This window comes from Tenrec ecaudatus, chromosome 10, assembly GCF_050624435.1.
Source record: "Tenrec ecaudatus isolate mTenEca1 chromosome 10, mTenEca1.hap1, whole genome shotgun sequence".
Classification (NCBI taxonomy): Eukaryota; Metazoa; Chordata; class Mammalia; order Afrosoricida; family Tenrecidae; genus Tenrec; species Tenrec ecaudatus.
In genome coordinates this window covers 3,860,848-3,886,114 of record NC_134539.1, presented here as the reverse complement: position 1 = coordinate 3,886,114, position 25,267 = coordinate 3,860,848, and the positions used below count along the sequence as shown (strand labels likewise).

The window sequence follows — 25,267 nt, the reverse complement described above, 5'->3', positions numbered from 1 at the left end:
ATCCTCCGGGGCGGCGAGGAGTGTTGTGGGTGACTGCCCACCTTCCTGTGACTGGCTGAGTGCTCATAGGTTTGTGCGGCAGAGGGCCTGCATCCAGGAACGGCTATTAGACGCCGTCGACCCGATTCCAACCCAGGACAAGCCCCGAGCAGGGTGACCAGGCTGCCATCGTGAGAGGCCAGGCGCCCGCCCTTTCTCTGCCAAACAGCCTCCCTCTCAATCAGCTGCTGCTTTCCTAATGGCTACTTGGCAGGCGGCTAACCAGCTGCCCCTTGAGAGAAAAGATGAGGGAGGCTCTCTGCTTCAGTGAAGAGTTAGTTCTTAGAGACCAGGGTCAAGAGCAGCCAGACACCACCTTTGCCACGGTGACCGCATCGCCGTGCTGGTGACCTGCCTTCCGGCCTTCGTGCTGTCCCCTCCCCAGCCCACCTTCACTGGATTATGACAAAGGGCCACCTTCCAAGCAGCAGCTGACCCCGAGGGCCCTTCTGGCCACCCCTTGCCCTCATCACCTGAGGCTTAGCCCTCGCCCAGTGTGGTGCCTACAGAACTGGGGCCAGGCGCCCCTGCACCGAACCAACAATAAATCCCTCCATGTCGGCCTGCCGGGAAACGGGCAGCACCCGGCGATGGGTCCTGCTCCCAGAAGACAGACGCCCGCGACCAGCCGACGGTGTCCCAGTCACAGGGGCCGCCCATGGCAGTCCCCGGAACCTGGTCGGCAGAGACCAAGCAGGGCTCCGGGGCAAAAGCTTTGTGACATTTTATTTCGAAAATATGGCAAGAGTCTAAGGCACTTCAAACGTTTAAATACATAGGCAGGATCCGAGTGTGTGTGGGGAGGTGAGAGGGGCCCGTAAATACAGACAGGGACCTGAAGAGGGTCCCGAGAGGCCGCGGGTCAGTTCTTCCAACACAGCCCAGCCTTCGGTGTCCCCATACAGGTGCCCCTGACGGGGTAGGGACGGAGACCCCGGTCGGTCTTCTTGACGGAAGACAGGCTGCAAATACTGTGGTGCCTCTGTCTGGAGAGACCTTGACATTCAAAGGCTCAGCCGACACCCGCCAGGGGGCCCTGCCAGAGTGCCTTTGGGAGCTGTGTGCCTCTGAATGCTGCAGCTCTGTTCACACCCCAGTCCAGGAGCGCGGTGTGGACCCGGCAGTCCACCGACCAGAGGAGCAGCCCCTGGAGAGGGACACTGGGAAGGGCTGCCAGCAGGTTGCCCACTAGACGGTGCGACTACGGTGACCTGGGGGCAAGGAAGCATGACCTCAAAACATCGACGTGCTCCATCGGCTTACGATCCCGACACGTGGACACAGAGGGGGACACAGGCCCGAGTTTCAGAGGGTCCTAAGCAGATGGAAGTCGGCCAGAGGGGCCCAGGCGATGGGTGCCGTCTCAGCCACTTCCTGTGGCCACAGCCATGGCCTGCTGTTGAGCTCGAGCCAGCTGGGAACATTCAGAATCTGTCACCGCAAATGGGCACGTAGCAGCTTCGTGGCAGCATGGTGTGGTGGGCGCGGAGCCTGGTCAGTCAAAGGACGCACGGTGGGTGGGGCTCGGAGACGTCTTCCTGCCAAGCCGGGGGGTGCTCTGGAGGGGATGGGAAACACGGGGTGGGGGGCAGTCGGTCACCGCAAAGTCTGAGTGGCCATCTTTCGCTCTCCAAATGGTCGGTGATTTGACTGCTGACCTGGTGGTAACAGCCCAATGAGTAACCACCGGGCCATCGGGGCCCCGTGTGGAGCAGACAAATAATTAACATGTTCACTTGACACTGGGAGGTTGGAGGTTCTAGTCTACCCAGAGGGGTTCAGAAGAAAGGTCTGGCAACCCACTATCAACAAACACAGCCACTGAGACAGATGTACGATGAGAACAGATGTGCCACTGAGGACAGATGATGTGCCACTAGGCCAAGTGAGTCCTTCCAATTACTGCCCTGCGGTAATCTAAATCGTAACCAAAAGTACCGTATCCCACCCCCTTACCTCAGTTGAAGGAGCGGTAAGGCCGACTTGCCCCAGCACCTCGCTCTAGGAAGGGATTCTCTCTCTGGGGCCACAAAGTGATGGCAGCAGGGGGGAAAGTGAGGTGGGGGGGGGGTATATGAACGGGGGAGGGGTGGCTCTAAGGAGACTGGGGACAGAAGCCTCCCGGGAAGTCCACCACGGAACGGGACCCATAGAAACTGTTCAGCAGTGTGTGCCCAGTGTGCGCTGTCCAGGAAACCAGAGAGGAGTGCGGAATAAAGACAAAGTGAAAGAAAGGCTGCTGATACAACCCCTAATCCACCAAGCAAGGCGGGCTGCCTGCACAGGGAGCCTGGTGGCACAGTGGGTTTCAGTGGGGGCTGCCAACCACGAGGCCAGAGGTTCAAAACCACAAGCTGCTCCAAGGGCGATACACAAGGCTGCCTACTCCCATAAAGACCCGCAGCCTCAGAAACCCAGGGTCAGGCCTCCTCGGTCTGACAGGGAGGCAGCGAGGGGCCCCCGCAGCCCTCAGTCCTGCATCTCCGCGTGCCCTCGATGGGCCCCGTGGAGACGCAGGATGCAGGGGAGAGCCCACAGAGGGTCTTGGGCACTCATCCAAACCCGTTCAAGGGCCAGTGGCCAGCACGTTCCACAGCTGACCAGAGTGCATGGCACCCAGGAAGAAGCCAAACACTACAGTGGCTCCTGTCGTTCCCGGGGAAGGCCCACCCACCCTCCCACCTGCCCCGGGGCTGGTCACAAACACTCCGCTCTCACCGGCGACTGGGCTTTGGCGAAGTTGACATGGGCGTAGAGGAGGACAGCGATGTCCTTGTGGCCCGCTTCCAGGGCGATGGAGAGCGCTGTGCTGCCGTCCTGGGGGCAAGAGTGGACAGGGTGGGATGAGAACAGCCCACCCAACCCTCCCTGGCAGCTAATCAAGCAGCCACCTGCCCATGAGTCCCTCTGGATGGTCTGCATACTGCTTGGCCCCCTCCTACATGCTGGGCGTGAAAGGGTTAATGTGCTCGGCCTTGGACCGACAGACAGGCTGCAGGCAGGCAGGCGTCTACCCAGGGACACTGCAGGAGGCCTGGCCATCTGCTCTAGAGAACCATGGTGCCCACACACACCCCTACCCTGCCTGTCTCACCACCCCCTGCCCACACTTTGGTCTTCAGCAGCAACCTGGGAGTCCCCCTCCCACTCTGGGTACAGGGAGTGGTTTTCAGAGGAGGCCAGCTGGACATGGGTGAGGAAGCAGATAATGAGCGGATGTGGCCAGGAGTGGAGGTTGGGGAGCAAGGGTGGCGGTGATGGGCGCAGGCTGAAGCAGGGTGCACAGTACGGGTCCCCTGGGGAGCGATGTGGTGGGAGTGACTGACGGGCCACCTTCCTCGGTTCCCGGGGGTGTGAACACGTGAGACTGTCACACGAGCGGCTCCCACTCCTAATGACAGCACAGCGTGGGACCCGGCCTGGCGTCCAGTGGACAGATCTGAACTCCCGTCCAGGCTGTGACTGCTCTTAACTCTCGCACGGCCATGGAGGCGATGCCGACTCACAGCCGCCCCACAGCACAAGGCAGAGCTGCCCCCGCCTCCCCAGACAAACTCTTCATGGGAGCCAAAAGCCAGTCTTTCTCCCAAGGATTCGAATTGCCGATCCCTACGTAACCAGGATGACCCAGGCTGTTGACTCCCATCGGGTGCTGGTTGCACCATCAGACACCCTCTGTTTGAAGGATTTTTTGGGGTGGGACTGGGTTGAGTCTCCCCAGGGGCCCCTCAGAGGAAAGGCCTGGTGACTGTGCTCTGACGCTCCATGAAGCAGGCGGGGCTGTGGGGGACAAGTAGTTTTTAAAGACTTGTTTGCACACAGTAGGTACCGCATGAGTTTCAGTGATGGCTGGGCCGAGACCTCACCCGGGCACAGGGTGGTAGCTTACCTCGTCCCTCTGACCGCCTGGTAGGTGTCTCCTGGTGACACCTTCCACTGTCCCTATGAGTCCCTGGCCCCTGTTGTCCCCCAGGTGGCCACTGTTCTTCCCTGACCACCCCAAGCTCACACTGTCCCCCGGTGGCCACTGCTCCTCCCTGACCGGCCCCGCTCACGTTGTCCTCCAGGTGGCCGTGGCAGCCGGGCTGGGCCAGCAGCAGCTTGACGATCTCGGCGTGGCCGTGCTCGCTGGCGCACATCAGGGCGGTGGAACCCTCGTCGTCCTGCGTGTTGACGTCAGCCCCGCAGGCCAGCAGCCCCCTCACCATGTCGATGCGCCCGTGGCTGACCGCCAGCATGAGCGCCGTCTGTCCCGCCTGTGCACGGGGAGGACAGGGAGGTCAGAGGACGAGAGGGGCTCGGCCGGGCGGCGTGTGCAGTGGGCCGCGCTCTGGGGAGCTGTGAGCTTCGCCAGCTCCCTGGTGGTGCAGACTAGCCTAAGGGACCGCCCAGGGAGAAAGGCCCAGCAACCTGCGGTCTCACACGCCTACCGGTGGCCCAGGGCACGCGGCCAGGGGCCGGGGGGCAGACTCCCTGTGGCAAAGCGGCTGCGTGGGGTTGGGCCAGGGCGCAGCACCTCAACACTGCAACCCAGGCCCCTTCTGGGAAAGGCAGAGCCCAGAGAAGCCGAGGCGGCCCCTGCTTGGTAACATGGGGGGCTGGTTTTGGGGATTTGTTCCAAAGGAGTCAGCTCCTCAAGTCTGAGGCGCTCAGAGGCTACAGGCTCCCCACTGGGCAGAGACATGCAGGGCCGGGCAGAGGCTCGGGGCACAGAGGCAAGCCAGACATGATGGACATACACACACGATCCACAGCCTCACGTGCAGGGAACGTGGAGCAAAGGGGAGGTGCTTCCTGTTTACAACGTGGGCAAGTGTGCCCCTGGTATTAGGGCGCTCTAGTGGGTAGGCTGGGGTGGGAGTTGGATGGAGCCCCTGCCAGCAAGCACCGCAGGCCTGCAGCTTCCCCCCAGCATGTGCTCACAGGGTGGATGGATGTGGCGGGGCTGGGGGGGGGGGGGACATGATCGATGTACAATGTGCTGGCCACAGCTCACCCCCCGACCTGGCGGGCACGGTGGCCGCCCCGCCACAAGTTAAAGATGAGCGCACAGACAAGGGAAGCAGGCCCGTCTGCCCCCCTGACCTGGCTGGCTCTGGCGTTCACATCCCCGCAGGCGAAGAGCTCCCCCACAACTCTCATGTCCTCCTCGGCCTCCACGGCGGCCAGCGCAGCCAGCATGATGGGGGTGTAGCCCGCCTTGTTCTGGCGGTTCACGTGACACACGTCTGCAAAGCAACACGGCGAGACCGAGTGAGGCGGGCTGCCACAGGGCCCACGTGTTCTGTTGGACACTGGGCCGAGACGCCACGTCACCTGGCGACAGGAAGGGCCACTGCCCATGATTTTCTCCCCTGCTTCATCAAGCGTGAAGCAGAAGCCTGTCTGCGGAGCCTAGAAGGTTCTGGAAGCATAGCATGAGGGTTGCACCCTGGGGAATGTAAGGAAAGCTAATCAGCTGGGTGGGAATCACCAGCAGCCCAGGGAACAAAGACTTGGCAGGGTGTGCCCATGAGGAGGGCAGCCCCCGAAGCCCATAGGGCGGTTCCCGCGTCTGGCAGGGTCCGTGGGAGTCGGATTAAGACTTCAGAGTCTGGATGGGGAAAGATGGGCTTGGATGCATGGACAGGGCTACAGCCTGGGAAGCCCACGAGGGCAGTTCGACCCTGTCCTAGGGCGCTGTGACTCAGAAAGGGCTCTGGGGCCACAGGCACATACGTGTTTGTTCTTAACAGAACTAAAGCCAAACAGTGACTGCTCCCGGGGCAGAGCTCAGTCACTGCTCAGCTCACCGACCCGGAAACACCCACACCCACCCACCCACCAACCACAGCCACTGCCCTGGAGGCCTGGCCCACCCCAGCAACCTAGGAAGGAGGGGCGCCAAGGCCAGCCTCTTCTTTCTCACGTGGAGCGGGTGGTGGCTTGAACTGCCGACTTTGAGGTTAGCAGCCCAGGGCTAACCCACAGAGCCAGCAGAGGCCAGAAGTGTGGATTTTGGTGAGATCTCCGTGTTCTGGAAAGTAGGTTGTATCTTCTTAACCCCTCACAGAAAGGCTCTGGGACCTCGGGATCTTGGGGATGGGGATGGGGCCTCAGGGGTGGGGCTTAGGCCTCACCTAGGACCTCAGGGACCAGATCCGCAGGGCAGGGCTCAGGGCCACAGGGGGCGGGGCTTGGGAGCTTTAAGACAAGGGGTGGCGGGCCCCACCTGCATCCAGCAGGAGCTTGACGATCTGGAAGTTGGAGTGGGAGACGCTGTAGTGCAGGGCCGTGTTGCCGTTGCCGTCGGCCATGTTGATGACGTGGCGGAGCACGTCGGGCGAGACGGCCCGGAAGGCGGCGATGTAGTCGCCCACCATGGCGGGGACGGCCGACTTCTGACTGGACACGCGGAACCACTCGTTCTGGAGGGCGTTCAGGCAGAAGCGCTGCGACAGTGACAGGGCGGCTACGTCAGCTCGTGCGCCGGCAGCGGGACCCGGCCACGGGGCCTCGGAGACGCGGGGCCACCTCCCGACTGTGCAAACCGCGCATGCTCTGAGTGACCCCATGGGACAGCACAGGGCTGCCCTCTCTTCTGCAGAAGGCCTGTGGGGTCAGCAGCGTGCCACCAGGCAGACCTCCTTCCTGCCCACGCACATAGAAACCCAGACCTGTGCACTTACAGGACAGTGGACACCATATCCAACCCGCTGTCCTCACGCTTCTCTCAGAGCCACCGGGAGGAGGGGCAGCTGCCAGCACACGGAGGGCAGAGGTGTGGGTGGACAGCTGGCCCGGCCTCAGAAAGAGGCCGCGGTCACACACTGTGTGGCCTCACCCCCCCCCCCCCCCGGAACGTGGCCCACAGCAGCTTCAGCCCCGGGGTACACTGCCCTACTTGGGTCCCTCTAGAAAGATACTAAATTACAAAGAAGGGCAGGGCACCAACTTGCTGGTCCAGGGTCTGGAACTAGCAGCAGACATGTAGAGAGGAGAGGACCCTGCCCCAAGGAGCTCTGACAGCACAGTGGTTAAGCACCTGGCTGCTTGCCCTAAGGTGGGCACTGTCAACCCAGCAGCCCCTGGGAGTGAGAATGTACTGGCCGCTGTCTCTACAGCCTAAGAAACCCTGCGGGTGGTTTCCCTCTGGCATCAGGTCCCCCGGCACCCTAACCTCCCACCGGCAGGGCCCCGGGATCCGACTCACCATGTCTTTGCTGGCCAAAGCTCTGGGGTCTTTGAGGTTCGTTTTCAGTAAGTGGCACGCAGACAGGATCTTCTCACTTAATTCGTACCTAGGGGGGCGGGGCGGACAAGAGGAGTGATGATTGGTCTTTCAATACCCAGCTCTACAGTCCTTCAGGGGACAAACAAGCTGGGCAGGTCCTGCTGGGGGCAGAGACCCAGGTCCTCAGCTGGCTCAGCACGTTGCCAGGGCAGCTTCTGGGGTCACCACTGTTGACTTCTGTGACGCCTGGCAACAGCAAGTGGGGGTCCCCGTGTTCTACTAGAGCTGCGGTTCTCAACCTGTGGGTTGCCACCCCTTGGGGGTCAAACAACCCTTTTTTGCAGGGGTCATCTGACAGTAGCAAAATGACAGTTATGAAGTAGCAATGAAAATCATTTTCACCACAACTTGAGGAACTGTATATTCAAGGGCCACGGCGTTAGGAAGGTTGAAAAACACTACACCAGTGGAAGACTCACTGCCACTGTGGCTTTCCGAGACTGTGACTCTACGTCTTTCTCCCACTGAGCGGCTGGTGGTTTCGAACTGCTGACCTTGCAGTTAGCAGCCCAAACACCACCAGGGCTCCTCGTGTGTCCTAAGTCCTTCACACTACCTTTTGACTCTGGAGCGCCTGACATGGTCCCAGTGGCCCTCTGCCCAGCACACCCTCGCCTGGAGGGGCACCCATGACAGAAAGGTGGGGAAAACCAGATTGGCTGGCTGTGGGCTGGTAAACTCAGTATAATGGTTGAGAAAAACAAAAACCCTCAAATGACAAGATTCGGAGTCATCTGATGACACTGGAGCTACCAACCAGGGCTACTGACCTCTGCCGGTGTGGGCGGGGTCTCACTGGCCAGGTGACACACAAAAAAACCAGCTAGCCCCAACACAAAAAAATCACTGCCCTGTGGGTTTCCAGAGACTCTACATCATTATGGGAGCAGGCAGCCTCATATTTCTCCCTTAGATCAAATGGTGGGTTTGAACCATTAACCTTGTGGCTAGCAGGCCAGTGCCTAACCTGCTATGCCACCAAACAGAGGCAGTGCTTGGCCTGCTTCCTGGGTGGGAAGGCCTGGGGAGGAGGAGAAGGCAGGCCAGTGCCACACACCTCTCTCTGATTTCCACCTTCTCGGATTCACTCTCTTGAACCTGCATCTCAGCTGCCACCCGGGCACGCCTGAGCCGCGGGTCTTCCTCCCCCTCCTCTTCTTCAGGAGGGTGTGCAGGGCCACCAGCATCGCCGTCTGACTCCGAGGAAGAGCTCTCGTCTGAGCTGGAGTCATCGCTGGACGTGCTCTCGTACCTAGGTGACAACTGGAGGCTTAGGAGAGGAGAACTGGCGGCCCACACGGGGAGAGGAGCCGAGACCCAGCTCAGGGATGCCACCAGCAGTCACAACAGACGGGCCCTCAGGAGGTCCAGGCAAGGTCTGCTTAAAGGCCGGCGCGTTCGAACGGGCGCCCATCCAGAGGGATCTCAGAAAGGGCCTGGCAGCCTGTCTCTGAAAACCCAGCCCCTGAACACCCCGTGGGCCCCACTGTGGCACACCAGGAGGTTTGAGATGGGCTGGGACTTACTTAAGGGGGACAGTGGGGGCTAGCAAACTGGTGCCACAATGCATGCCCCCAAAATGATGCCCAGCCCCCCAGCTTAGCATGAATCAAGAAGCCCAAAGGAGCCAGGTCTGCAGGGGATCAGCTTCGTTCCCCCTACCCTCTTCAGCCTTCCCGTCTTGCCTCCTTAATCGCCCACCCCCAGTGCCTAGATTAACTGATCATGAGGGCCGACTGCCCCCCAGAACCTCCAGGCTACCTCATCTCCAGTGACCTTTCGGGGCTGAGAAGCGGGCACCTTTAGCCTTCAGCCTCGGGAGCTTTCCCGCCTGGCCAGCTCGGAGACTGGCCACTTGAGTCCTTGCTCTGACTCAGTGGTAAGGAGGGCAGGCGAGCCCAACCGTCCACCTGGAAAGCAATCAACCAAACCCAGCACCATCGAGCCCTTTCTGACCCACAGCGACCCGACAGGACAGGGTAGAACTGGCCCTGCTATTCTCTGAGGCAGTAAATCCTCACAGGAGAGAAAGCCTCCTCCTTCTTCCGCTCAGTGGCAGGTGGGTTCAATTCGCTGACCCTGCAGTCAGCTTCCCAGTGGGGACTCTTTAGACTAACTGGCAGAAGAGGCACAAACCACAAGTCAACACAGCACTGGGTTTGGGGTGGGTGGCATGGTGCCTCTTCTCAGAGGAAGCCCTGCAATTTGGTGGCAAGCTCGGTGAACCCCACTTCTGTAATAAGGGAAGTGGGGGCGATGAGGGCTGATGGAGCCAAATGTCAACCTCCAACTCAGCCCAGGACACCCACTGCTGGCCTGGCCTGGCCTGGCGGGGGGAGGCGACGGCCCTGAGGAGGGGCTCTTTCCGTAAAAGCCCCCCAGGCGGCTGAGGAGGCCCCCAGCACCCCACTCTGCTTACCCGCCATTGATGCCGACAAACTGGAGGTTCTTCTTGGTGCCGTTGGCGTCTCTGCTCCCGCCCCGCTTCTTCATGATGGACTTGAGCGTGGCCTCGCTGGCAGCGGTGTGTGCTGTGGGAAAGCCCACGGAGATGACGGGCCTCGCACCCGTGCCTGGGAGCCCTGGCAGCCCGCGGTCAAGTGCTCGGTGGCCGTCTAACCACCTCCCTGGTCCCGCGGGCAGCACTGAGATGCCCATGGGGCTGTTCCACCGTCAGCAGGTCTCCATGGCACCCAACAAGCCCACACAAGTTACACCTTCACCTGCACTGCATCTCCACCCACCGCTCCCGGCAGGTCTGCGCCGAGGAGCTGGCTCCAGATCCACAGAAAGAGGGCGTGGTACCCAGAAGATAATTCCTGAAGATGGGAATGCCCACCAGTCCCCTGGGACAGTTGAGCAGGGCAGTGCAGTATGTTCAACGTCCCCAACACTCACTGAGCAAGGAGGGGCTTCTCAGGCCCTCAATCAGACGGCCTCACCTTGCCCTGGAGCAGCGGCTGGTGGGTCCCAACTGCTGCCCTGTGCTGAGGCCCACGCTCAGCCCACTGCACCACGAGGGCCCCGCAAATCTCACTGGACCCTCGGAAGCCACTGGGGTACAAAGGCTGAGATGACTGGTGTACTTCTTCAGTTAAGAGGACCAGGGACTCGGGCCTGCACACACCGTGCCAGAGATGGACGACCAGACAGGAGCCCCGGTGGAGCAGTGGCGACGCTCCGGGCTACCCACAGGGTCGGCAGCTCTTCAGGAGAAAGATGGCACTTTGTACTCCCTTAAAGAGCGACAGTCTCGGGAAGCCACAGGGGCTGTTGGTTCTACGCTGTCCTGTGGGATGGCGGCAAGTCGCCGGCATCAACTCGAGAGGTGGGGTCTGTTTGGGTTCTGGCGCCTGCCTGGAAGCTTTAAATACTAACGAGCAATTTCCAGGTGTGTTCCCCTGCTGTTAGCTGCTATGGAGACGGCCCCCGGCTGACTGATGTCACCCCCCACACACACACACACAATACTGCCGTCTGTGGGGTCTCCCCTGGCCAAGCCTTTCTTTCTAGGTCTGTCACCGTCTGGATCAGTTTCACAAAGGGTGTTTGAAAGGGGGGGGGGGCGACCATGTGCTGACACCATGGTTGGTTTGGGGTGGGGCTGAGCTACCTACACTCTATCCTTGGTGATGGGCTCTGGGTCAAAGTGTTTAGTTGGGGGGGGCACACTACGTCTTGTTTCTGAAAAGGAGCTGGAAGACAGATGAGTTTGGGAGCTGAGAAGCTCCAATGCGACCTGTCGGCCGACGGGAGGTGGCTGTGTACGAGGGGCATGGCCGGGAATTGAACCCAGGTGTCCGAGTGCACGGGAGGTGAGGGGAAGTCACGGACACTGACACTGAAGACCTTCCTCCCCAGCCCCCTGACGTCTATCTTCAGGTCGACCCACCAGGAGGTTTCAAAACAAGCTGGGGGGGGGGGCGGGCGGTCATCAAAAGCTACAGACGGAAGCCGTTGGTTACCGTAGAGGCCGGCGGCAATCTGGTCGTCTGTCAGGTTCACGGGGCACAGGCCGCTCTCGGGAGGGATGAAGTCACCCTGGCCGTCACCACTGGGCGTCCCTTCTGTGGCCCCTGCCTCCACCCCCGCCTCCTCCAGCAGGGGGGCCTGGCTCCTCAGCCCCGGGGTTGGGGCTCCAACCTCCAGGCTGCTTTCTGTCAGGAAGGACATGGGTGTTAGCAGGCTGGGGCTCCGACCCTCAGCAACCCCACAGCCCCACAGGGGTCTCCAAGGCCCCCAGCAGGCGGCCCCGTCTGTGGTGCCAGGACCAGCCAAGCCAGCTGATGGGTTCCTCAGAAGATTCCAGCAAACTTGCCGCTTGCCCAAGGGCCCCCTCCCCAGCTGCGGCAGGATGGTCAGACCCACCAGGCCCGCCTGGGTGCTCAGCTGGTTCCCGTGGGGGCACGGTCTGCCAGATGCTGCCGCCTCCCCTTTCCCATCCTTTCTTTCTAGTGCCCCTCTCTCCCAAACCCCCATCAAGTCGATGCCGACTAACGGCGACCCTGTAGGACAGGGTAGAACTGTCCCTGTGGGTTTCCGAGGCTGTGACTCTGGACGGGAGTAGAAAGCCTGGACTTGGGCTGGTGGTTTCGAACTGCTGACCTTGTGGACCGCAGCCCAGCATGTAGCCCCTACACTACCAGGCTCCAAGGCCTCTTACTCACAGCTGCTGACATCACACAGAGGAGCCGGAGACCATGCAGAGCGCCCCTAGGGGTACCCCAGCAGAACTGAACCCCGGAGCGCCACCTCTCCCCCACAGTGCCACGGGCGGGCTACTCGCCGGGTTTCTACCCACAAAGTCAGTGGTTCCGAGCCACCAGTTGCGCCTCGGCAGAGAGAGGAGGCTGTGCTCACATAAAGATCCTGCCCTTTGACTGGGACGCGGCAGGCAGCTGTTGACCGTCTTGTGAAGAGTGGGTTTTCCTTCAGACATTACCATGCCCCAGTGGGGTGGGGCCAGATGCTAATCACACACCCTTCCAAGGCCCGGCCCAGAAGAGCGGCCCGGACACTCGCTGTCCCCATAAGAAAACAACACACTCAAGCATCTGCAGCAAGGCTGACCCCGACTCGCTGCACCCCAACACACGGTCTTCTGGAAGATAGTCACCAGGCCTTTCCTCGAGCCACCTGACACACTTGAACCTCTGCCTCCTGGTTACGTGCCCAGGAGCGTCTGGACCATCTGGGGTCATCACAGGTCACGTGCACTCGCCAAGGAGCTGATTCTGCCCCCCGCCCCGGACACTGCAGGACAGCCCCCTCAGGGCCCCTGGGGGAGTCCATACGGAAGCAGGTTGGCAGGTCTTTATGGCAGAGTGGCCGGGTGGGTTAACCTGTGCACCACCACACTCCCAGCCCTCTGACTCGAATGGCCCCACAGGATGGAGCAGAGCTGCCCCATGGCGTGTACACACTACACTGTCCTCCAAATAGACCCCGGCCATCCATCCAGGGGGCTTTCAATGTCTGGGTTCCAAAAAGCAGCTCCCCGCACCTCTTTTCCTAGTCCACCTGAGTCTGGAAGCTCCGCTGACCCCGTTCAACACTGCAGCCGCGGGAGACCCTGCCCGTCAGAGGAGAGGTGTCTGTGTGTGCAGAGTGGTGGCTGGGATTCGAACCGGGACTCCCCAGAGGAGGGTGAGAACCCCACCCCCAGCCACTCCTGAGCATGACCTTGCGTCCCGCGCGTCTTAGCTGAGGAGCTAGGTGGACACTTGTTGGGGGTGAGGGGTGCCAGACTCACGGAAACAGAACTTGTCAGACACGCACACTGTCCCTCCCCAAGTCACACCAGGAGACACACAGAACCCTCGGCTGGGGCGGTGGGAGGAGCCCGAGGGGGACACCTGGGCCCTCAACTCCCACCTGACACCCCGGTCTGCAGCAGCGGAGGAAGCGATGCCAACAGAGTCCACTGTGGCCTGCGTGCCACTTTAATCCTGGTCACTCTCAGATGACCCCACTGCACGCCCACTGGGCGCCTGGGATTCTGGAAGGCCCAAACCCACACACCAGCTGCCAGGAGCACCAGTTTCTCGTCCTTATGTCAACGTCCTGCACTCCATTCCTATCCCCACCCCCACCCCCTCCCCAAGTTGCTAAAAACTGCCAGGAATTCAGAGTTGAAAGAGGAAACCTCAGGAGACAGAAAACAGTCTATTTTGGTCTGGTGCGTTCCCCACCCATGTGCTTCAGGGAGAACGGAGGCTTGGGTGTGTGGGGAACGGACCCCGCGGGCTTGTTTGAGTCCATCCTGCACGGTTTAGGACCACGGGACTCGGTGCGAACGGTTTCTATGAGCCGTGGCAGTGCGGTGCCCGTCAGGTTGGAGGTTCAGGCCCAGTGGCTGTGCTGAGGGAAAAAGATGAGGCTGCCCGCTCCCACAAAGGCTTGCCGACTCGGGATCCCTGCAGAGCAGTGGCTCTCAGCCTGGGGGTCCCGGGCCCTTTGGGGGTCGAACGACCCTTTCATAGGGGTTGTCCAAGACCATATTTCCGATGGTCTTAGGAACCAAGACACCGCTCCTCTGTCTCCAGGTGGGTCCGCCCACATGCAGACACGCCCACCATGTGGGTGACTCACCACCACATGAGGACCTGTGTTAAAGGGTCGTGGCATTAGGAAGGTTGAGAACAGTGCCGTAGAGGGTGGGGGTGCGTCGGAATCGACGAGGTGGGTGTGGGTGCGGCTTGGGGAGCTGTGTGGTGGTGTGGTGGTGAACGTGCTAGCTGTCCGGAGACCCGCAGTTCACACGCACCAGCCAGCCCTGGAGAGGATGGGGCAGCAGGCCATCTGGGCAGTTCTACTCTGCCCCGTACGGCCGCGCGTGACCGACTGCTCTGGATGGCAGTGGGCTTTGGGTTTTTAGTTTTCAGCTGATGCAGTTACATACGGACTTCACAGGCTGCACAGTGGGGTGGGGGTGTGCATGGGCGCTCTCAGAAGTTTGTGAGCAAAAACCATGGTCTTCTGCTTCCCTTTGCCCACAAACGCACGCATAGATGACCACACGTATGTAAGGTGGCCTCCAGGAGTTCTGTGCCGTCTCCTTGCCACCGCTGCTTGAGTCTGCTGTGCGGCCACCTCCCGAGGGTCTTCCTATTTTCATGCCCGCCCCTCGTCTATCGGTGGGTCCTACCTCGGTGGCTGATGCGCATGTCAGATGCCAGCAGGGTGCCCCAAAGGGAACTGGTTTCAGCAGAGCCTCCTGACCAAGGAGGAAGAAGCTGCCTGCCTCTGAGGAAGGAGCCATGGAAGACCTTACCCATAGCAGTGGAATGGTGTTGGGGGGGTGGGGGTGTTTCACAGGCGGGGTTCTCCATCCTGCAGCTAACAGCTCTGAGCACATGAACAAAAGAAGCCATACTTGCTGAGTCATTGCCGCCGCCACTCAGATGGCAGGGCCGGGAGCCACGGAATGGAGCTGCTGGCAGGTCCACGTACGCGTGACATGGACAGAGGGTGACTTCGGGAGCCCGGGAGGGCCTGGCTCCCGTTCTGGATAACAGGATAGGACAGGACACCAGGGGAGTTCACCCAGGGAGAGTCCCTTGCCGGCAGACACAGCCACATATCAAAGCTCCCCCACGCCGTGTCCGACCCCGGCGGCTGGTCAAACACCAGCAGGGTCCCCTGTGGAGGGTAGGTTCCGGCAGTGCTTCCCGATGAAGACCAGGAAGAAGAGCCTGGTGACCTACAGCGGGTCACTGGCCAGCAGACACCTGATGGTTCCCCACAGCAACAGTGCTGGCCGAGGTGCCCCCACGCTGTGGACGCTGAGCACTCAGCGTGACAGTCCTGCGTTGGTGTCCTGTCAGGGGTGGAGGCACAGGCAAAGTGCGGTCTTCTTGCACGCGGGTTACCTCGAAGCAGAGTGACCCACAGCAGCCACCAAGGGCCCTGGGAAAACCGGTGGACGCGGATGGAGTCGGCCCACCTCACCCCCTTTGGGTCCATTGGAAATGGGCCTGCTTTCCCCCATCTGCGTGCGGCTTTCTCTTTGATCGCGAAGGTCTCGGCTTTGTTATTCTCCTTGAGTTTTGGGGTTACCCTTCTGTGGCACGTATAGCCTGTGCTCCCACCTCGCATGTGAGCGCCCTGGGGACAGGCCTGTGTCCTGTCTGATGACCGCCCCTGTCCCGAGAGCCCACATCTCTGCCTGAGCCCCGGAGGCAGTGACAGCGGCATCACCAGTGCCCGGGTGTGCCCACCAGGAACGCTCATTTTGAGACACTTGACTCACAGCAGGGACAGTGCACACGGGAGGTCCAGGGTACAGTGCTATCAGAAAGGTCAGTGGCTCAGACTCCACGGGCGGTCGTGGTGGTCTGCTTCTGTCCAGCGGGCACAGCCTTGGGAACCCTCCATGGTGCCTGCTGGAGGGCAACTGGCTGTCCTGCCCAGCAGTGACCACACAGATGGAGTGTTCATGCCATCTCATCTCTCCAAAGGAGTCCCTGGAGGTGCAGTGGGGATGCTCCGGGCTGCAGACCGCAAGGCCCTCAGTCTGACACCAGCAGCTGGTCCATGGGAGAAAGGGGCGGTTCTGCTCTGTGTGGTGGGGGTGCTGAGTCGCATGGACTCGACAGCAGCGGGTCAGTCTCTCTCCAGTCTAGAATCTGGGGTGCCCTGGGGTGCAGTGGTGGGGAAGGGCCAGGCTGGGAGGGGAAAGGTTAGGGGCTTCGATCCCACCAGCCACTCTGCAGGAGAGCACTGTGGCAGTCTGTTCCCATAGAGACGGGCAGCCTTGGAAACCCCTGGGGGCCAGGAGAGTGTTCCCCACTGCCCTGCAAGGCAGAGCCGAGACAGCATCACCCGACGGGACCGTGGGACTGGTGGAGGGGGTTTCTTTTTGCTAGGCAGGCCCTGAGGGTCACAGGAAGGTAGAGAACCGGATCCTCCCAAATCGGCAGGTGGAGGCAGCCTCTGGGCCGCCCAGCCCAGCCCAGCAGCCGCTGCCGGGGCTTCCTCCCGCCCCAGCCCTCAGCTCATGCCAACAATGATCCCAGGAGCTGCTGCTGGTGGGTTTCATGCCAGCCCTGGCCCTGGCCCTGCTGGAGGTTTCTCCTGGGCCGCAGGGAGGGTTGCAGCGGTCTGTAGGGAGGAAATGTCTGTGTCCCACCACGCCCGGCCCGGGGCCCCTCGGTGTCTGACCTACCTCTGACTTTGCCCAGGCCGACCTTCTGGTAGCCGGCGCCCCTCAGCTCCTCGGAGCGGGCCGACTCCATGACGGAGCTGATGGAGGAGAGAGTGCTGAGGAGCTGGGAGTTGAGGGAGCCCATCTGCGAGCCGGGCTCCCCGAAGGCATCCGCCAGCTCACTGTAGTTCTCTGCCAGCAGTGTCTGCTGCTCGGCCAGTAGCTTCTGGACCTGCTCAATGTAGTGGTCTAAGCCGGCCACCATTCCAGGGTGCGCCTGGACTGGGGGAGCCTCCAGGAACTCAGCAACGGGCCCGTCTCCAACACCAACACTCCTGCGGCTGCTGGTCAGCCCCGGGGTCACCTGGGGGGGCCCACAGGCGATGCTCCTCATCCTCAGCCCGACCAGGTAGTGGTCGTGAATGCTGACCTGCCCCACGCCTGAGTCTTTGGTCTTCACGGCCGATGGCTTGTCGAAGCCAGCATGGCCAGAAAGCCATGTTCCTACCCCGATGGACCGCGTCTTGGGGGGGGCGCCGATGTCCCGTACGCGGCCCTCCCCCACGGCCACTGTCCGCATGGCCACGGTTCCCGTGCTGGTCTGCTTGTCCGAGGTGCGGAGGCACGTGTTGGTGCCTGACTCCACCAGGATGGCCGTCTCAGTGTTGGTGCTGCGCTCTTCCTGTGCCCAAGCTGTGTTGGTGTGCTGACTGGCAGTGAGGGGCACCGCCAGGACACCGGCCTCGGCCAGGCCAACGACCTCCGTGCTCACGCCCCGGGAGACACATGCCTTCTGCGGGCTGACGGTCACGTCCACAGAGCAGTCCCCACAGCCGACAGACCGCACGTCGGGGAGGCTCAGGTGAGTCTGGAGGAGGCTCAGGTTGCTCACGGACTCCTCCGTGTTGCTGCCCATCTCGCAGACACTGACACGCGCGTCCACACCCTTGCTGCACATCACTGCAGACCGCCCGGTACACTGGTCGAGCGTGTCTACCCGCTCCCTGACCACCCACCGGCTCATGGGCTGCTCGGGCCCCACGGACACGCTGCACGTGTCGGGCTGGCAAGAGACCCCGGCGCTGCGCGTCTCCACGGCAGAGCCCACGCAGGAGTCAGCCATGTCCACGTGGTTGCCCACTGTCTGGTCCTGAGTGGGCACCACGGCCTCCACCATTCGGCTGCAGACCAGCGGCTGGGCCATGGTGGCCTTGTCCACCTTTTTCCGGGAGCCGGCAGCCTGCAGCTCCTGCTTCAGCCTGGTCATCTCCCGGTCGTGGGTGGCCTCACGCAGCTGCACCTCCAGACGGTAGATCTTCTCCTTGAGGGCGTCGATCGCCTGCTGCTGGAGCTCGATCTCCTGCTCGGCCTCCGTGGTCACTCCCAGCATGGCCTCGCTCACGCCCACCCCGCAGTGCCTCCTCTCGGGGGCCGTCCCCACCGCCGCGTCCTTGCGGGACATGGCGTCCCGGCGGTAGACCACGACGTCGTCCAAGCTCTCGTTGGCGCCCACCGCCACCGACCGGCAGTCGGGGGGCCCCGGGGTGGGCTCATAGCTGCTGTCCTGGATCTTCTGCTCTAGGGCCCGCATGTCAGCCGTGAGCTGCCGGAACTCCTTCAGCCTCTGCGAGCTCTGCTCCACGCTCTCTAGCTCCTCATCCGCGATGTACAGCTCGCTGCCCCGGCGCTGCCGGGCCTGGGCCAGCTGCGGCAGCTGGCATGCGTTGCCGGCGCTGTGGGACCTTGGGCGCAGGCCCTCGGCCGGTGGGGCGGCCCGCTGACTTTTCAGCTGCGAGGCCAGCTGCCGCTTCTCCTCCTGCAGCACCGAGATCTTCACCTGCAGCACGGGAATGGTGCGCACCTGCTCCTCCAGCTCCTTTAGCCGTCCCAGGGCCACGGCCATCTGCTCCCGGATGTGCTGCAGGTGCAGCGGGCTCACATTGGTCACGGGCGTGGACATACCAGAGCTCAGCGGGCTGTGGCGGAGGGAGCTCCCCACGGAGGATGCAGTGGCAGAGGCCGTGGGGTAGCTGCCGTGGTCCCCCTTGCCTCGAAAACCATTCTGAAGCTGGGGCCCCGGCGGGTTGTGGCTCCCAGGGCCCACATAGGACTGGAGGGGGCTGGTGGAGCCCATGCCCCCAAAGCTGGCCAGCCTTGGCCGCCGGAGGTCCCCCGGGGCCAGCTGCAGGGCGCCCCTCTCCTGCTCCAACCTTCTCCGCGTCTCCATCAGGGTCCTGGTGACATGTAGGTTGTGCCTGGGGAGCTGGGGTGAGGGGGGCGGTGGGTGCCGGCTATCCGGGACGGCTAGGAAGGCGGAAGCGGGCTCCAGCGGCGCGGTTGGCCGGGAGACTGGGGTGGAGGTCACGTGGCTGCTGGCTGGGAGGAAGCTGAGGCAGTGGCGGCTGTCACTGCTGGAGGTGGAGAGGGACTCCGTGGAGGGCCAGCAGCCTTGCTGGCCAGGCGCGGCCCTGGCTTCCGGGCATGGGGCCACGGGCTTGTGCCGCTTCTGGATGGTCACCTTCCTGACAGTGTGCCCCTTCTGAATGTCGTCCACGTACTTGAGGAAGTCCAGGTCTAGCTGGTACCCATAGGGGGTCTCCACTGAGTAAGGGTCCCTCTGGTCCGTGTCATGGCCTCCGTTCAGAACGCTGCCCGCTTTTCCTAACAGAGAGAAAGGGAAAGGGAGGGCATTAGAAAACTACATCATCTCTCTCTCTCTCTCTCTCTCTCTCTCACACACACACACATATACACACAAACAGGCTAACGCTTGTGTGGCGGCCGTGTGGCCAGCTGGCCTGGCCTGAGCAGCCCGGCGGGCCTCTCTGTGCTTGAGTCTTGCGGAGCAAACAGAGCAGACGTGCACTCAACCCACCCGCCCTCCAGGTGCGTCCCATCACGGCAGGAGGCAGCACCTGCGGGAGCCGATCGCAGCAGGAACCCTCGCCAGCGCCCTTTCTTCCAGAACAGATTCTACACAGATCCCGAGAGCGTGTTTCCAACACACGCTGGTGTTTGCTGGCCGCTGTGTCCCCTGGATGTGGACAGTGGGCGCGAAGGCTGCTAGTGCACACTGTAAGAGCTGGTGCAGCGGGTCCGCGCTGTGCAACCGCAAGGTCAGCACTTCGAAACCACCAGCCGCTCCAGGGAGAACAATGAGGCTTCCTGCTCCCGGAGTTGCCGTGGTGTGGCTAGGCGCCATCGGGTCGGTTCTGACCCACAGCAGCCCCAGGCACACCAGAAGGAAACACTGCCTGGTCCTGCACCATCTTCACCACGGCCCCCAGGCCTGAGCCCGTGGCTGCAGCCACGATGTGAAGAGTTAGTCTGGGAACCCCACAGGGGCATGTCTACCCTCTCCTACAGGGTCGCTGTGAGCCAGCATCGACTGGAAGGCAGCGAGGGTTTCTTTAAGTCTTGGAATCACAGACTGGTGGACGGTGGGCCTGGGTGGGAAGGACTGCAGCCCCTGGGTCTTGCTAAAGGCATGCCGGCGCCCCCCCATGCCTGCACACCAAGGACTCCCGGGCGGGCAGTCGATGTTGACTCCCAGTGACCCCTGCGGGTTTCCGAGGCTCTAACTGTTCACGGGAGAGGAAAGCCCAGCCTTTCTCCCTCGGGGCTGCTCCTGGCTGTGCGCCGCTGGCCTGACGCAGAGCCATTCACCACCAGGGAGAGATTTAGTTCACACGGACAGATGCCCCTCCACCTGTGCTGGCCTGCCTCAGGGTCTCTGCTGCCACCCCAAAGCTCCCCGAGCTCAAGAGGGACAAACAAAGAAGGGTTTCTCCTGCTTGGATGGCTTTTACACATAAACATTCTCCGTCACATGACAGACAGGCCTTCGTCTGGGTGTGTTAAGGAGCCCACCCAGAGGCAAGGGAGGATGCAAAGAGTGTCAGCCGGACCGGACCTCGGGGCCATGCTGCTTTGGAGAGGCTGCCGCCGAGGGTGAAAGCAAGCCTTATATGGAGGAAACACCCTTGCTGCCGACCCGAGCTGCATCTCTGCAGACCGAAACCGCAAGGCCGTCTGCGTCAGACCCGGAGAGTCTCATCAACGTGACCTACGCATTTCAGAGCTCCAGACAGGAGAATGTGAGCGCGTGTGGCCCTGCCCCCTTTTATCCGTGGTATTTAAACCCACCTGCTGGGGCTCCTCAGGGCTGTAGCTTTGTCTGCCCTCCAGCCCCCTTCCCTGCTGAACGTTTTACACAATACTTTATCTGCTGCCTCGACTCACGGGCTTTCCCTTCCGATGCTGGGCAAGCACTACTGAAAGGTGGCAGGGGCCACCTGTAGAAGGGGCCGCGCATCCTCCCCAAAGCAAACCGTTCCATTCACAGCGGCCGCGGAGAGCCGGGAAGAACCGCCCCGTGCGTCTCCGAGACTAACTAGACGTGAGAAGGACACAGCCCCGTCTTTAGCCCGAGGAGAGAACCGCTGACCCTCCAGGTTAGCGGCCCACCCGTGCAGCCACTGCACCAAGGGGGCTCCTGTCGTTGGCAACGGCGCTGCGGATCTCGAGTCTGAAGCACGCATGCACGCACGCGTGGGCACAGGGCTCTGTTTGCACCACGACAGGCTCTTCTGGCCTCCAGATGAAGCAGCCTGGCACGACTGCCGGCCCGGAAGCCAGCGCTCCAGCCTCCAGGCGGCTTCCACACGGAGCACACACTCACTCAAAGCATGCAGCCAGACCCGTCCCCAGGACTGCTCGGCATTCCATAACCAACGAGAAACTGCAGGCTCCGGAGTCAGCCAGAGGCAGCCGGCTGGGGCGCCAAGCAAGGCTCTCTGGGTTTGCTAGCCCGCAAGCAAGTCTATAACGCGGCCGCCTGGGGACCCAGCCGGGTCTCTGGACAGGAGCGCCTCACACAGCCTTTCTTCCGGGCTCTAGAGGTATTGGGGTGGCGGGGCCAAGGCCCTGCACCATTCCACCCGCCCGCCGGCGCGCCCACCAGCCCGGCCGCCCCTGCAGGAGCCCACACAGCCACTCACCTAGCCAGAGGGCCCTGCTGCTGGCTGGGCCTCCCCACAGAGAAGGTGGCGCTCTGTGGAGTGGGCCGGCCAGGCCCCCCAGAGCACCATAGGCCGAGCACTCGCCAATGGAGGCGGCCGGCGGCTGGGGTGGCCCCGCCCCCCACACTCAGCTGGTCCGCTTGCCCTGTTTGCTTAATGAAAACAGGAAACCAGGCCCTTTTGAAAGCGCGTGTGTGCCCAGGCGCCCGTGCCAGGAGTTAAACACGGCCACAGAGAGGCCCTGTCTCTCCTGTGCCAGCCACTTCATGAAAGGCTCCGTGTTCCCGCGGTAGTCGGTCACCTCAGGAAGCTCAGTGAGAGGCACAATCGACCCCAGTGTTCCGCGGGTCCTGAGAGGGCGCCATGGGACGGCAGCCAAGAACACCGGGCTACAAGGGGCCTCCCGAGGCCCCACATCACGCGCAGCACGCCCTTAGCAAGCCAGCCGTGCCGCGGCGGAGTGTGCCCTTCTCTCTGCCATGTCAAACCAGACCCCCTCCCCCACCCAGAAACCCTGCCCAAGACAGACTTGAACCCAGCACACGCTTGTTTAAGAACAGAAAAGCGTGTTCAAAACCCATCCCCAAACCCCTCACTGCCATGAGGCTGTGCCGGCTCACAGCGACCCCATAGGACAGGGGAGGACCGCCCTGTGGGCTTCCCAGACTGTCGATCTTCACAGGAGTAGCGAGCCTCTTCCTCCTTCTGAGGAGCGGCTGGTGGTTTTGAACTGTTGACCTTGCGACTGAGCAGCCAGAACCTTCCAGAGAAGATACAACAGGAGTCCCCGGGCGGACAATCTAGTGTGAACCCCTTGGATGGGCTTCCCTGGGGTTCTTCACAGCTACGCACGCCCCACCCATACCCCGCAGGGCAGTTTGAGCATTTTCAACTGCAAGGACAAGTGTTCACTTCCCCGTCTCCCCTGCCAAAGCCGTTGGAACACGAGCTGCCCGGCTACCCCTTTAGCATTTGGGGCCTGAAGAAACGCAACCCAGTTAATAGCCAAACTGTGGCGGCCCTCTCTTTGCTGCTTTCTGAGGTTCAGCCCCAGAAAACCCCCCGAGAAGGTTTGGGTCACACTGCCTTATCCCCAAGTGAACTCTGGGCTTAAAAACTGGGCACCAGCCGGGTTTGAAGTTCACCAGGGGAGGTTCACTGCCCCATGGCACTGCTTGCAACAGAGGCACCGCTACGCCGGTGGAGGGGCCCGAGCCCCCAGGACCCCAAGTTCCAGCCTCAGCAGAAGAGGTGAGGTGTGCTCTCGGCGAGAAACATCGGTGTCCGGCACAGAGGAGCCCTGCCCACGGCTACATCAGAGAGCAGAGGGCAGTGGGACACGCAATGACCCTGAGCGAGGTGGGCGGACCAGCGGCTACAGCCATGGGCTGGGACAGAGGGACACGTGTGAGGATGGCACAGGACCACGCGGTCCTGCGTTCTGTGGCATGTGGTCCTCTGTGAGCGGGACCTAACGCGATACTTAACAAGGACACGGAGAGAGAGTGCAATCATTTCCCATCTCCTGCTTTCTACGTGCACTACACAGACACACACAAACACACACACACACACGACACACCTCGATTGGCTGTGCCTGTTACTCGCTGCAGGTTCGTGTCAGCTCTGTACTGTGTATGGCTCTCTGGTGACACTTTACCCGACCCCAGGTGCTCACTTCCCGTTAGGAATTCTCACAGTGTGTTAGTCCGGGTAGACTAGAGAAACAAATCCAGAGAGACTCATAAAAGAAAGAGCTTTAAATAAAGAGTAATTGTGTATGAAGAAAACATCCCAGCCCCGTCCAGATCAAGTCCATAAGTCCGGTATTAGTCCACATGTCCAATACCAGTCTATGAAGTCCTCTTCAGACTCAGGTAATACATGCAATGGTGCCAAATGCAGGGAGACCACAGGCCAGTGGGTAGAGAGTCTTGTGGATCCAGTGGCAGTGGGAGCATCTCAGTGCTGGCGTGGGTCTGCACGTGGCTTCTCCAGCTCCAGGGCTCTGGCTCCATCAGCGTAGCGCCATGTGGCCCGTCAGCAGATATGTCTCGCAGGGAGTGTCTGTGTCCAGCCTCTAGTGAGCTACTTATATCTTTCGTACCTCCAAATGAGGCCATCACCCTGCGATCTGATTGACTGGCTGGACTCCACCCCTTCACTCTTAATAGTCTCAAGTCGACACCTGATGATGTCACTGCCACACACCTATCTCACTGCCACCAAGTCGATTCCGGCCCTACGGAACAGGGCAGAACTGCTCCTTAATTATCCTTAGGGATAAGGTAGTATCCCACTTGCTTTCCAAACAGTGACTTCTACTAATCCCCACCCCAGTCATTGTGGAGCCGGGGGGCCGTTCTACACCAGGCTCCAATCTGCATGGTTGGCAGTTTGAAACCACCGGCAGCTCCGAGGGAGAACAGGGAGGTTGTCTACTCCCGTCAGTGGTCAGTCTTGGACACACAACCACGCCGTGATGGCCAAGAGCAATGGCAGGCAATGTTCCTTGGTTGTGGTGCTGACCACACAAGAACAACAGAACCAAAGGCCAGAAGACGCCGCTGTCAGGCAGCAGGAGGGACGCCGTCTTAGTTCTTCACACATGGCGGCTTCAACAAACAGAGGCATGTCCCCTCACAGGTCAGGAGGCTGGGGCTGCATTTGGGGGCCGGCCCGAGGGCCAAGGTTTCTGCCATGTTCCCGTTCACTTCCAGCTTCTGTCTGTGACGAACTGACTCCCTCTTTCTCTTGTAGGCATGCAATGCAATGCAGGCCACCTTCCAGGGACTCTCCCAAAGTCAGAGAAGGGCTGGGACCCATTTCAGGCTCGGGTGTAAGAGAGGCCCTACTTTCAAATGCAATTTAAAGAGAACGTTTCGTAAGTCTTAAAAGGGACCGAGAACACGACGCTTCAGGCCCATCATCCAAATATGAGGAAGGCCATCAGCACGAGGTCAGATGGCTCCCAGAGACCCACGCCTGAACGCAAGCTAAACGAGGCCCGGGCGCCAGATCAGTACGTCAGGTGCAGGTGGGAATACAGGAGCGGGAAGGGAACTATGACTGGGACATACATGGAGTTAGGCAGGAGACTTACAAGATGCCCAGGACGACCCGTGACCACGAGACCCTGTGTACTGTCACCAGTAAGGTGGTGGTCATCCAGGACACGCCCAGGCAAGCCCCTAGGAGACTGCCCTCCCCGGGCTGCCTGGAGAGGGGTGGTGACGCTGCTGGGGGCACGGTAATCTACATCCTGGGTTCATGGTCAGAAATAATCAATGCCAATGGGTTGGGGGCTATCACGGCCACTCATGCATGGCCTTTTGCAAACCAAGGTGCTCGGGAGTTAAGTTCTCAGACAGACCTGAGCACGGAGTGCTTGGCCTCGCTGGGGCCCCCAGACGCAGCTGTCAGGAGCTGTGATGACCTCCTGCATGGGGCAGGAGAACGAGCCACAGCGTTCAGAGGCAGAGATGTCCCTCTGAGGACGACGGCGTGCAGCCCGAGCCAGGGCATCTTCAACAGCCCCACAGGCATGTGAAGGCTGACAGTGACCACGGGGCACCGGCCCCATCAGCTTGATGCGTTCGAAAGACGGTGCTGGGGAAGACTGGAATCAACCCTGGACTGCCTTGGAGAAAGTGCAGCCAGAAAGCTCCCAGGAAGGAAGGAAGGACGGAAGGAAGGAAGGAAGGAAGGAAGGAAGGAAGGAAGGACGGAAGGACGGACGGAAGGAAGGAAGGAAGGACGGAAGGAAGGACGGACGGGGAGACTTTGGAC

At 61.3% G+C, this 25,267-nt stretch overlaps 1 protein-coding gene across 2 annotated transcripts in view; it reads right to left on the bottom strand.

Annotated features, from left to right (window-relative positions):
* Positions 1 to 750: 750 nt before the first annotated feature.
* Positions 751 to 25,267, bottom strand: part of KANK1 (KN motif and ankyrin repeat domains 1) — a 77,461-nt gene continuing 52,944 nt past the window's right edge. The window contains exons 1-11 of one of the 2 annotated variants that reach the window (XM_075559863.1): positions 21,458 to 21,535; positions 16,479 to 19,118; positions 11,278 to 11,469; positions 9,732 to 9,843; positions 8,370 to 8,564; positions 7,232 to 7,319; positions 6,251 to 6,470; positions 5,125 to 5,267; positions 4,095 to 4,295; positions 2,758 to 2,856; positions 751 to 1,597 (exon numbers count right to left, since the gene is read on the bottom strand). In XM_075559863.1, the coding sequence (XP_075415978.1) occupies positions 1,535 to 1,597; positions 2,758 to 2,856; positions 4,095 to 4,295; positions 5,125 to 5,267; positions 6,251 to 6,470; positions 7,232 to 7,319; positions 8,370 to 8,564; positions 9,732 to 9,843; positions 11,278 to 11,469; positions 16,479 to 18,684 (3,519 nt within the window). In that variant the 5' untranslated portion in view covers positions 18,685 to 19,118; positions 21,458 to 21,535 and the 3' untranslated portion in view covers positions 751 to 1,534. Of the gene's footprint in view, positions 1,598 to 2,757; positions 2,857 to 4,094; positions 4,296 to 5,124; positions 5,268 to 6,250; positions 6,471 to 7,231; positions 7,320 to 8,369; positions 8,565 to 9,731; positions 9,844 to 11,277; positions 11,470 to 16,478; positions 19,119 to 21,457; positions 21,536 to 25,267 lie in introns of those variants that run through there. The other variant, XM_075559862.1, reaches the window with a different exon arrangement.